At 40.5% G+C, this 13343-nt stretch overlaps 1 protein-coding gene across 1 annotated transcript in view; it reads right to left on the bottom strand.

Annotated features, from left to right (window-relative positions):
- The window catches only part of LOC132890594 (cytochrome b-c1 complex subunit 8), a 36745-nt gene extending 24664 nt beyond the window's left edge, over positions 1-12081 (bottom strand). Inside the window, exon 1 of the mRNA XM_060927602.1 lies at positions 11972-12081. Within this exon, the coding sequence (XP_060783585.1) occupies positions 11972-12060 (89 nt within the window). The 5' untranslated portion in view covers positions 12061-12081. The remainder of the gene's footprint in view (positions 1-11971) is intronic.
- Positions 12082-13343: the final 1262 nt, after the last annotated feature.

Genomic DNA, 13343 nt, shown 5'->3' with positions numbered 1-13343 from the left:
GAAGCGCAGTTATGAGAGCGGTTGCGCTAAACGAAAAAAAAGGGCACAAAGCAAAAAGAATGCAGCGGCACTTCTGAAACTAACTAAAGTGGAGACAATTGGCCCTTTTCCACTACCCTTTTTCAGCTCACTTCAGCTCACTTCAGCCCGACACGGCTCGCGTTTCGACTACCAAAAACCAGCACGACTCAGCTCGTTTCAGCCCTGCTTAGCCCCTAAAACTCGCACCGTTTTGGAGTGGGGCTGAAGCGAGCCAAGCGGCGTGAGGAGACACTCCCCTGTGCACTGATTGGTGAGGAGGAGTGTCCTCACATGCCCACACGCCCCGTGAGCGCACTGGGATCTGTAAACACCGCAAACCCGGAAGGAGAATAATTACGAGAATTTCTGAAGCCTTATGCGCCTCGCCTCATCTATACGCTCTTGCCAGTATCTGTCCGCGTTGTCGGTGACAACAAGCCACAGCACCAAGACCAGCCACACTAACGACTCCATGTCCTCCATGTTTATTGTTTACTATTCGGGTCGTGAGACTACCGCTTAAAAGCTCACTGATGTCACTGTTTGCGCTGCTTAACGACATTACCTGACGTCCACCCACTTTTGCTAACTCCACCCAATGTGTCCACCCACTTCCAGCCAGCACGGTTCAGCGAGGTTGTAGTCGAAATGCAACTCCAACAGCCCCGCTCAGCCCGACTCAGCACGGCACGGCTCAGCCCGACTCAGCCGCGTTTGTAGTGGAAAAGCAGCAAATGTCATATTAAGCGATGATCCGGCACTGTGGCCAGCAACGTTGTCAGACTCAGAGAGGTGTTCAATTGTCCAAAAAGGTCCAGTACAAATACGAGGAGTAGATTTTCCCAAAAACAAGTAGGACTTTCTCTCTCATATGATTATGATGAACAATGGACATTTGGAGATTAAAGACTTTTCAGTAATGTACTGGCTGCAACCTTTAAAAACTCATACCTCTCTCTTTCTCTACCCCCCCCGCGCGCGCACACAAAAACACACTCACTCTCACACATAGGGCTGTCACGATTACCGGTGTACATGGTTACCGCGCTAAAATATTTTGATGGTGACCATAACCTTCTGAGTGTCAAAACCACGACAGCTTCCATTTTCGCGAGACTTTGAACTTTCGTGCGAGTTTTCCTGCCGACGCCACTCAAGTTCACTCACTCACTGTCCGAAGTTCAAGCATGGCGGAAGGAGGAGACTGTGGTGGTCATCAAGATGAAGACATCTATCCGCCTTCCAAGCAGATAAAATCGGGAGTGTGGAAATATTTTGGATATTTCAAAAATTCGGAGGGACAACTTGTTGATGACGGTGCTCCTGCATGTAGTGTGTGCAGAAAAAAAGGTGTCAGCGAAAGGCAGCAATACATCAAATCTAATGACTCATCTGCGAGACCATCATCAGCATCTGTACAGCAAGTGCAAGGTAGGTTAACGTGTATGTTTTAGCTGAAATGCGCAAAGTAACTTTTGACTTTTGACGAGGGAAGATGAAACAATTATTTCCGACTGTCAATAATGTTAGACCTTGATGATAATCTTTATTGTCGAAAGACGGCCACTGCTAGCAGTTTTAAAATGCATCTAGCACTAGCTGTGGTTAGCACTATTCTGAGGTAAACATCACCATTCTAAGCTAAGTTACACAGCTAAACTTTCATTCGCCACAAGACGGTGAAAATGGATCAGTGAAACACACGAAGTAACGCATGACTTCGGGTCGAGGGAAAATACAACAGTTGTATCCGACTGTCAATAACGTTAAACTTTGATAATGATCTTTATTGCGAAGTGCGCCCACTGCTAGCATTTTAAAGTGTGTCTAGCTGTGGTGTTTTGCGCTATTCGGAGGTAAACACCATTCTAACCCAAGTTAAACAGCTAAACTGTCATTCGCCACAAGATGGTAGAAATGGGTCAGTGAAACACACAAAGTAGCTTCCGACTGCTGGTTGAGGGTAAATGCAACGATTATATCCGACTGTCAATAACGTTACACCTTGATAATGATCTTTACTTTTGAAGCCTATCGACTCTCACTAGAACTAGATTGGTGGGGAAAGGAGGGGGCACCGTCTTAACATAGTTGCTGATCACGTTTATGGTAGATGCCAGTATTTTATTGCACATTGACTTAATAATTTAAATCTTTACATGTCATTGTGCAAATCTTCACGTCATTGTTCTGCATAATGACAGGCATTCTATTTCTATGAGATTAGAAAATGTATATAAATTTATATAAAATCTCATACAATGACAATAAGGCTTTCTATTTTTATTTGTCCCAGATCATTATGCTTTAGATCTAGGGAAATTGAGTAACCTAAATGTACTATTTACTTTCAATATTACACCTGTTAGATAATAAATTCGTTTCTAGCTAATGGATTTGTTAGGCAAACATGATGCTTGTTGGCATGAATGGTAACTTAATGACTTTTGTTTGTTTTTAATATATAGAGTGCAATGGCTGTGAGGCAAAGTCCTGCATCCTCCTCATCAACAGTGACCCAGACGCTGCAACAAACATTTCAGAGACGAGCTGCACACGCACCTGGATCCAAAAATGCTGAAGAGCTCACAGCAGCAATTGCGTATAGCCTAGCAAAAGACATGATGCCTTTTCAGATGGTTGAGCGGCCCGGCTTCCTGAAAATAATGAAAACTGCAGTACCTCATTACAAAGTGCCCACAAGAAATTACTTTTCAAAAACAGCAATTCCAAACATGTACAACACGGTCAAGGCTGATGTAAAGCAGAGTTTGGTGCAGGGTGAGTACTTTGCAGCAACCACTGATCTCTGGACCAGCGAAAGAGGGGGAGGTGAGCCATACATAAGTTTCACTGTACATTACATCACCCCAGACTGGCAACTGGTATCACACTGTTTGGAGAGCCAGTTTTTCCCAGAGGACCACACAGGTCAAAATATTGCAGAATTTAACAACATGCTGGAAGAGTGGGAGATAAGCAAGAGCAGTCTAGTGTCTGTAACCACAGACAACGCCGCAAACATGGCCAAGGCCTTTGAAGATTTCCCTGAACTTCGGCTGGGATGCTTCGGGCACAGCTTGAACCTGGCCATATCAAAGGCTCTGAAGATGCAGAGAGTGGACACCGCCGTGAAGGCCTGTCAGCATCTCGTGCAAGCGTTCTCAAGGAGTTGGAAAAGAAAGAGAACGCTAAGAGAAAAACAAGCAGTCCTCAACTTGCCACAGAAGGCCCTAATACACGACGTGGTGACCAGATGGGGATCCACATTCAAAATGGTGGAACGATTCCTCAGTCAGCAGCAGGCAGTCTGTGCTGCACTTGCTGCAGAGAGGGGTGTTTGGCATCTGATGCCCAAAGATGCAGACATTGCGGTCCTGGAGCAGCTCTGCCAGCTCCTTGACCCGCTCAACACGTTCACTGATGCCCTTTGTTCTGAGACATGCGTCACTCTGTCTGCCATCAAGCCTGTCCTCGACCACATCACAGGGGATGTCCTTGAAGAGAGTGAGCAGGATTCAGTCCTGCTCAAGAACATGAAGCAGGCCAGAAGACAAGACCTTACAAGCAGATACACCGAGGAGAAGGCTAAGGGGGTCATGCAGATGGCGTGCTTCATGGACCCACGGTTTAAGACCAACTTTTTAGACTCCCCTGTGGATGACGTTGTTGACAGCTGTGTTCAGGAGGGCCTCAAACTGACACCTCCACAAGTCAGGCAGGAACCAGAAGACCAACAGCCCCCCAGCAGTACACCCACTGTGACCACAGCAGCAGCAAGAGAGAAAGGCCTAGGTGGGCTACTGCAAAGGATAACTTCATCAAGGCAGCAGCGAGTAGAAGAGACTTCAGGTCCAGCCACCCCAGAGGATAAGGTGAAGGAGGAAGTCAGGGTATACCTGTCACTGCCATCCATCCAAGCAGAGGACGATCCACTGGTATGGTGGAAAGGCCATGCATCTGAGCTGCCTCATCTTGCCAGGCTGGCGAAAAAACTTGTGTATCCCGGCGACCAGTGTGCCTTCGGAGAGGGTTTTCAGTGCCAGTGGGTACATTGTTTCCCCTCTTAGGTCCGCTCTGAAAGCAGACAAGGTTAATATGTTAACCTTTTTGCATTTCAACCTGAAGTGAATGGACGTGTGTGTCAGTTTCGCACTGTTCCTGCTAAGGCTTGGGATACCTGCGGGATGAGTGTTTGTAGTTTTGATGGAGAAATCACTGACTTTTTAAATTTTTTTTTTCTGCCAGCAATACTTTGACAGTTGTGATTGTGTAAAAAGTTGCACTTAGAAGTTTTGTATTTCCTTTCTTTCAGTACTATAACTTTGATTGCATAGTGTGGACTAGGCACATTTTTTTGTAATTTGGTTAAAGTTCCATTTTAAATGTATATTTTAAAGTTGTCTTGTTTTAGGTTTTAATTTTGAGACTTCATTTTGCACTTTGAGTTATCAAAATACTTGAACATGTGCATTTGGTTAGTGTAGTTTATATATATATATATATATATATATATATATATATATATTTATTTTAATGTTGACAGCATTTAAGATGAGACATTTGTTTACACGGTTAGGTGGTTGTTTGTGCTTCTGAGTGGTTTGTTGGGTATAACTTAGTAGTAGTGCACCCTGTGCAGATTTTATGATAATGCTTCTTCCATAACCAGTTTTGCTTTACCATGATGTTGAAAACGGCAGTTTTCATTAGAATTTATATATATATATATATATATATATATATATATATATATATATATATATATATATATATATATATTTTACATTATATAATAAACACTGCACTTTTTAACCCATTGCTGCATGCTCCCCATTTCCACATACTGTACTTGCATCTCCAGGTCAGGATCCACTTGTCCACAGTCCAAACTTGAAAACCTGAACCACGCCCACTCAACCTGAGCCACGCCCACTCAAATAACCGTGATAATACCGTACACCGCGATAATTTTGGTCACAATAACCGTCATGTTAAATTTTCATACCGTGACACCCCTACTCTCTCACACAAACTCACTCTCTCGTACATTTATCTTGGCATCAGTCTTATCCCATTGAAATATAGAGGTTTCGATAGAGTAATATCTATTTGTGTTGTAGTTCTGATAACAGTAAGATCATTTTGTATCTCTGGTAATGTGTATCTGGTAATATGTATCCATTTGTGTTCTACTTCTGATAAGAATAAGAATTTTATATCTGGTAATATGTATCTGTGGAGTAAAAATAATTGGATTTCAGATATCCTTGTTTTATTAAAATGTGGAGATTGACTCTCTCTCTCTACTGTCTCTTCTTCTGTTGTTTGCCTTGTCGCTCGCTCTCTTTCTGGTTTGATCTGAGCAATAAACACTGCCAGAATTTTGGCAAATGCTGGAGTAATCTCAAACCTGTTTCACTGTGGAGCTTATTTGGGGCACATTGTTAGTGGCAGTTTGCTATCTTTTTTTCTGAATTTACAGCAAGGAGATATGGCATGTACCAAGTAGGGATGACCATTATTATGTATGTGTGTTTCAAGACTGACTTTTGAGGGCCCCATGTCTGTATTTTGCCTAGGGCCCCAAAATGGCTAGAACCGCCCCTGCATAAAATATATAGTGGTGATGGTGAAATTATTACTGTTCGTTTTGCAGGTTATTTGAAGGTGCTATGACATCTGAGACCAAAGTTATGGACCAAAGACTGACTTCATATCTTCGTTAACACTTTGTCTTAGCTACCTTACTCGGTCATTGCCCAAGTTAAAAAAAAAAAAGTTTCACTTTAGGTTTCAAGTAAGTAAACTTCTTTGGAATAACAACTGTTATTGAGAAAAAAGGTTTACGGGCACACTGTGATAGAATTCTTTCTGTGGTGATCAAGTCCGTCAGTAAAGAATTCAGTTAATTTCTACAAGTCCGTGACAACCCAATTTTAGGGAAATAATGAAGGACTTGGTTTACGTTATATAACTTTTGAATAGAGCCATGTTCAATGAATATACAAAGTTTCAGGAATAAAATATTTCCCTAGTAATTACAAGGCATATACCTGAAATGCAAGTCCATGACACTTAACATTGTCATGTCTGGATATCTGATATTTATATCATAAATCAAAATACTTCACCCATGATCTTTTACAGTCTGCAGCCCAATTTCCAACCTTTTATACATGAAAATAACTACAATTATTTTTTTCACGGTGCGGTTTCCAACAAGTCCTGCGCTGTGATTGGCTGGCGAGCGGGTCCATATCCAACGGTAGGGAACCCAGTTACGGACTTCTGGCGACTCGCTCATTCATAACAAAACATAGTAGCATTTTTTGTCATTTATCTTTTTTTTAATAAGACTTATTTATATCAAAAATCGTATAAATTGTCAGCATTTCTCAGAAAAATAGCATTATTTTAGAGCATGGATAGTGATAACAGTGTTCACAGCGAAAGCGAGTTTTACTACCCTGAGGAAGAAGAAATAAAAGAAAACATTTCAGGAGAAAGCTAAAAACCTCTAACTTGCTAATGCCGAGCAAAAACATGGCTGAATCCTGAATGACTCCTATTTGTATAAATAGGGGACTACATAGGCAGCAAAATGTAGTTTTTTTTCCTGCCATGGAAGTGCACTTGTATACCAAGGAGAAAGCCATTTGCATTACAGCCATGAATGAGGATTCAAAATGGCGGCTCAGCTTTCCCCTTTCAGGTGCTCGTTTTCTGTTAGAATTTGGTAAAGAAAAAAAAAAAAGATTAATTTACCAGCTTAAGGTCGGTCTGCATGGTGAAATACCGTGACCTCAGCCTTGAATACTGACCTTGGCCCAGAGTGCCTCGGTCAGTACTTTCAAGACCTCAGTCACGGTATTTCACGATACGGACCTCCCAGCTGGTAAAACAACACACACAACAAACTTACAGATGTCTGCTAAAAACACAAAACTTCAGTGAACATGATTGAGATACAAATAAACCCAGCCCTGCACTCATGTCTCGGATATTTCGTATTACGTATTTAGAATATATGGACATGTGTGATACTTATTCCTAAGGGCTAAAACTGTCACGGACTTACATTGTTATAGAATCACAGTGTGGAACTTTAGTGCCACTAAATAACATCATAATGATTTCAAGCAAGTGAACACATTTAATATACAGTGCTCAGCGTAAATGAGTACACCCCCTTTGAAAAGTAACATTTTAAACAATCTCAATAAACACAATTTCCAAAATGTTGACAAGACAAAGTTTAATATCTGTTTAACTTATAACGTGAAAGTAAGGTTAATAATATAAACTTAGATTACACATTTTTCAGTTTTACTCAAATTAGGGTGGTGCAAAAATGAGTACACCCCACAACAAAAACTACTACATCTAGTACTTTGTATGGCCTCCATGATTTTTAATGACAGCACCAAGTCTTCTAGGCATGGAATGAACAAGTTGGCAACAGTTTGCAACATCAATCTTTTTCCATTCTTCAACAATGACCTCTTTTAGTGACTGGATGCTGGATGGAGAGTGATGCTCAACTTGTCTCTTCAGAATTCCCCATAGGTGTTCGATTGGGTTCAGATCAGGAGACACACTTGGCCACTGAATCACTTTCACCCTGTTCTTCTTCAGAAATCCAACAGTGGCCTTAGATGTGTGTTTAGTCATGTTGGAAAAGTGCACGACAACCAAGGGCATGGAGTGATGGTAGCATCTTCTCTTTCAGTATAGAGCAATACATCTGCGAATTCATGATGCCATTAATGAAACGCAGCTCCCGACACCAGCAGCACTCATGCAGCCCCATATAAGGACACTGCCACCACGTTTCACTGTAGACACCATGCATTTTTCTTTGTATTCCTCACCTTTGCAACACCATACAGTTTTGAAGCCATCAGGCCATCCTTAAAAAAAAAAAAATCCGTTTCCTGTCCACCGGGTGAGCAAAAAAATTCAGGAGGGAGGGATTTTTTTTTTTTTATTATATATGGATGGATAAGAAATCACAATGCTGTGTTTGCTTTTTCTTTCAGTACTTTTTTTTTTTTATTACAAAAGCAGACACATTTAATAAAATGACAGTTTAATCAACTGAAACTTGTACAAAAACTTTAAGTTGGCATTTTAAATGCCGACTGCAACATTTGCAAAACTTTTACAAAAGGTACTTAATGTCCGACACACTGACTTTTTGCAGTTCTAAAATCAACCGTTAGGCCTAGTTCGGATGAAATTACACTATTAAAATGATCACCTGAATGATTTGTTTTTCTGAATCTTTATTTTGTTGTTCGCTAGAATACCACTTTGCGATTTCACACTTAAGCAAATGTTTAAAAACTCCGGATCTCCTTCCTTCATGGTGGCTGCCATTGTTTTTGTGCCGCACGGCGCATGCACAGAGCTGATTCAATTCTATATTCTGCGCGGAATGCAGGGCTTTCCACAAGCGCCGGCTGCCGGCCATACAGCCGACTACACAATTAAGTCCAGCCGGCTACTTTAATGAATATTATTTTTGTAGCCCACAGGCTCTAAATATTATCGATTTTAATAAAATTGTTTATCTAACGGACTGACAATAATGTCAAACTGAACCGCACTCATTTGTGATTTGCGCTGTTTGTACCGATAATAACCACAAATTCCCCGCCGACTTCGTTGATCAAGGGAGAGTAACTCATCCGCGGCCCCGACATGCGGTGTGTGCGCACGCACTCGGAGGAGGCAGTAGTGTGTTGGAGGCGACATCGGAGGGAACAGAAGCAGAGATAACGCTTATTTTGTCTCCGGTAAACCAATCTTCTCTCGTTCAATTACGTGCTGGCATCAAAAGACACCGTTGGTTGTAAATGAAACCAAACTGAGTCGTTGGAGTGCATTTTCATACACAAATGGAGAAATGTTCTCTGAGTGTTTGTGTAGCCACCACTGCAGACTGTTGTCATTGTTAATTCATAGCATGCTCAGCTGCGTGAATGTGTCATGCACCGAAAATAAGAGATTTACAAGCCAGGAATGCCTCATGATGCAATACACAAGAAAAGAAAGAAGATTTACTGCCATTTTACTTTGTATTTGAGTAAAGTGAATAAATAAATGGTCTGTGGAAAATACATTTATCCTGGGAACTGCGTGCACAGGAGTTTATTTTGTGTTTACTCCCCCCCCAGCTGGCTACTTATTTGTCATGGCTGGCTAGTATGAGCCTTAGTGGAAAGCCCTGGGAATGCGTAAATGTCAAGTTCGATTTTAGATTTACGAACCCGAAAAAAATGTCGAAAAAACGGCGTAAAAAAAAAAACAATTTTCAACCGCACAAATGGCACTCATCTGGTGGACCAGAAACAGAACATTTTTTAATAATGGCCTCAGTTCCAAAAACACTTATCTTGGTCTCATCACTCCAGAGTATAGATTCCCAGTAGTCTTCATCTTTGTCAGCATGGGCCCTGGCAAACTCTAGGCGGGCTTTTTTGTGCCTGGGCTTTAGGAGAGGCTTCTTTCGTGGATGGCATCCATGCATGCCGTTCCTCTGCAGTGTATGCCATATTGTGTCACGGGAAATAGTCACCCCAGTTTGGCTTTCTATGTCTTTAGATAACTGCAGTGAACTTGCATGCCGATTTTCTTCAACCCTTCTCATCAGAAGACGCTCCTGTCGAGGTGTTAACTTCTGTGGATGACCTGGGCGTTTCTGTGAGATGAATGCAGTTCCATCTTTCGGATGCTTAGTTTACACGTACCCGGGCATGTATAGAAACTGATAACCCCGCCTCTCCGTTTTCAAAAATATCCATGATTACACCAGACCGTTCTCCAAAATATCTGCATTTACACGGATCCGCATAGATACACAGATAAGCACTATTATGAGCATGCCAAACATATAGGTGGCAGTATAAGGAGAAGTATAAAGCCATATTAGCCTATCAGAATCATCTTGAATTTGTCTTGGTGGGAGGAAAAGTGCCTGAAAAACAGCGACCCTCCTCGCAGTCCTTCTCCTCTGCTCCTCATAAAGCTGTTGTAGTCCTATTTGCAAATGCAAACAAACCAAAAGTGTTTGCAAATATGTAAAAAGGATGACCACCCGTGTTGCATCCATGAGACCATCAAACCAAAATATTGAGCGCCTGACGCAAATATTGTTCTGTGATGCATATCGTGACGTCGGGAAAACCTAAAACTCCGTTTTCCACTATTTACACGCAGGCATGAAAACGGAGTTTTCAGAAATCTCCACTTTGCCCAGAGTTTTCAAAGATATCCGTTTTCAGTGACTGAAACCTCCGTTTACATGTAAATGAGAGGTGCAACAGCATAAATAAATATGCGTCTTCATAAGTATCTGGCTATGTGTAAACGCACCATTAAATTTTTGTACCACTTTTGCTACAGTATTCTAACTGATAAGTAAAGCTTTGCTGATCTTCTTGTAGCCTTCACCTTTGTGGTGTAAACAAATTATTTTCTTTGGGGAATTCTGAAGAGAAGTTGAGCATCACTCTCCATCCAGCATCCAGTCACTAAAAGAGGTCATTGTTGAAGAATGGAAAAAGATTGATGTTGCAAAATGTCGCCAACTTGTTCATTCCATGCCTAGAAGACTTGGTGCTGCCATTAAAAATCATGGAGGCCATACAAAGTACTAGCTAGATGTAGTTTTTGTTGTGGGGTGTACTCATTTTTGCACCCAAGTTATTATTAACCGTACTTTCACGTTATAAGTTAAACAGATGTTATATTAAACTTTGTCTTGTCAACATTTTGGAAATTGTTTGTGTTTATTGAGATATTGTTTAAAATGTTACTTTTCAAAAGGGGTGTACTCATTTACGCTGAGCACTGTACACTGTAGAAATAGAAAGGCAGAGTATTGGCAAAGTATAATAAAGGATTTATACTGATGTATTTTTACTCAAATATTATAGAAAATGGAACATAAAACATCAGCAGAAAGAACACACAAGCACCGTGAGAGGATATGGCAGGATCCACAAAAACTGGAATTATTGGGGGGGGGGGGGGGGGCAGAAAACGAAAGTACAAAGAACACAATGAAATAAATAACAAGGCGGCGGCTTCTATGTGAGAGAAAAATAGGGTTAGGATTGACACACACATTATATAAAACAATTTAAGTCCGTGACGCACCTAAATTTGCATTCATTCAAATGGCTCTCCTACCAAAAAGAAAAGCTGTTGTACACCAAAACTTTAACATTTTGTTCGTGATTACTTCCCAGATACATCAAAAGTAAAATCATGATTCCGTAACTAACTTGAAATTTTGACCTCAATGACCCTAAAATGGATCACTGATTGTGACCAGGACGATTCGTCGTCTGAATCGTCAGACGCCATCTACGGAAAGCAGGGCTGGAGAATATGCATTTCCAAAATGGCGGCTCCATGTCTAATTTAGCGAGCCAGCGTTCGCCATTTACCATTACAAAAGAACTGTGTTTATAGACTACAAAGGAATATAGACACTGATCTCCCTGTATCCGGCATGGACCAAAAGGTGGCCAAACTGCCATCATGCTTTTACCTGAGAACCGTTTAAAGGTTAACAGCATCTGCGATAGCAACAGACTGGACCTACAGTCCACAATCGCTAAAACAGTTCGTAAAAATACATTAAACACTTGAGGTACTTTGTCATTTAAAGCTAACTACAGATGCAGTTATGTCTTCTTAACAACGTTAAAAGTCACAAAGAAGAATTTCTACATTTGCTTATCAAAAATAACTAAATAGACAGCAGTCAAGAAGACCTTGCTTGACATTCACGTAGGTTATATAAATCATTCCATAAAAATCAGCTACATAAAAACCATGGGTTTCCTAACAAGTAGTTATTTAAAAAAAACACTGCACATTACTAATTGCGAAATTAAATTGATGGAAAACGCAAGAATTATTATTTTACGCTTACCTTACTGATGACACCTTGCCTTGCGCCTTCTCTTGCTCTTTTTCTTCTTTGAGGTTAACTGGCGGATAGAAACCAACGAATTGGTGCATTACTGCCACCAAGTGGCGTAGAGTGTTCGGCTGTGTCCGAAATCATTCACTTATTCACTATGTAGGGAATTCTATATAGTGAGCTCATTGGTAAAATGGAAAAACAAACCCCACACTTTTGCCCTGTGTCCGAAATCACACCCTACTCACTAGATAGTGGACTATATAGTGTGGTTGCCATTTTGTTGTATATCCCATCATGCATTGTGGTCGCGCTGAAAGAAATCAAATCAAAAGCCTCAAATTTGATTTTATAAAAGGCAGTGGCAAAGAAGAAAGTATTCAGCCTTAATTTAAAAGAACTGAAAGATGAAGCAGACACAAACCCTGTGTCCGAAATCGCTCACTCGTTTACTACTCCCTACTCATTATATAGGGAATTACTATATAGAGGACTATATAGTGAGCTCATTAATAAAATAAAAAAAAAAGGCTTTTGGACACTAATTGGTCACGGTATTATTTACGTCATTACTGTGGCACAATTAAAATGTGCCAGATCAGGTGTCTGGTGGGTTTTCAAAATAAAAAATACATGAATGTATTTGTGTAATAAATACATATTACACTGAGCGCATTTCCCACATTAATAAATACAATGTACTTTGTGTCTGTTGCATCTTTCAGTTCTTTTAAATCAAGGCTGAATACTTCCTTCTTTGCTGCTGCCTTTTATTAAATCAAATTTGAGGCTTTTGATTTGATTTCTTTCAGCGTGACCGCAATGCACGATGGGATATATTGCTTGGTTGGTGACCACCGGTTGTACACTACTTTTAGTGATGCATTGTGGGATACTTTGAGTGCACTATATAGGGTGTAATAATCCTTACTATCGTTTCAGACAGCACTACAAATGGCAAACTCACAGTACCCTATATAGTGAGTAGGGAACAATTTCAGACAAAGGTAAAGTACTTTGTATTTATTAATGTGGAAAGTATTCTCAGTATAATATGGATTTATTCTTTTGAAAACCCACTAGCTGACTGATCTGGCACATTTTAATTGTGCGACAGTAATGACGTAAATAACGGTGCGGTGGAGTAGTGTCTGAAAGCGTTTTTTCATTTTATCAATGAGCTCACTATTTATCAATGAGCTCCTCTGTATAGTAATTCCCTACTAGTGAGTAAGAAGTAGTGAACGAGTGAGTGGTTTTGGACACAGCGAAAGACTACTTGATATTTAGCATAAATTAATTAAGCGAAAGTAATTATTAAGTCAGAATTGTTTACTCATCCTACTATCCTGTATCCATCTAATTATTTTAACCTGTTTTT

This window comes from Neoarius graeffei, chromosome 8 (genome assembly GCF_027579695.1).
Source record: "Neoarius graeffei isolate fNeoGra1 chromosome 8, fNeoGra1.pri, whole genome shotgun sequence".
Taxonomy (NCBI): domain Eukaryota; kingdom Metazoa; phylum Chordata; class Actinopteri; order Siluriformes; family Ariidae; genus Neoarius; species Neoarius graeffei.
Note: the sequence above shows the minus strand (reverse complement) of the source record. Positions and strands in the feature narration are given on the sequence as shown.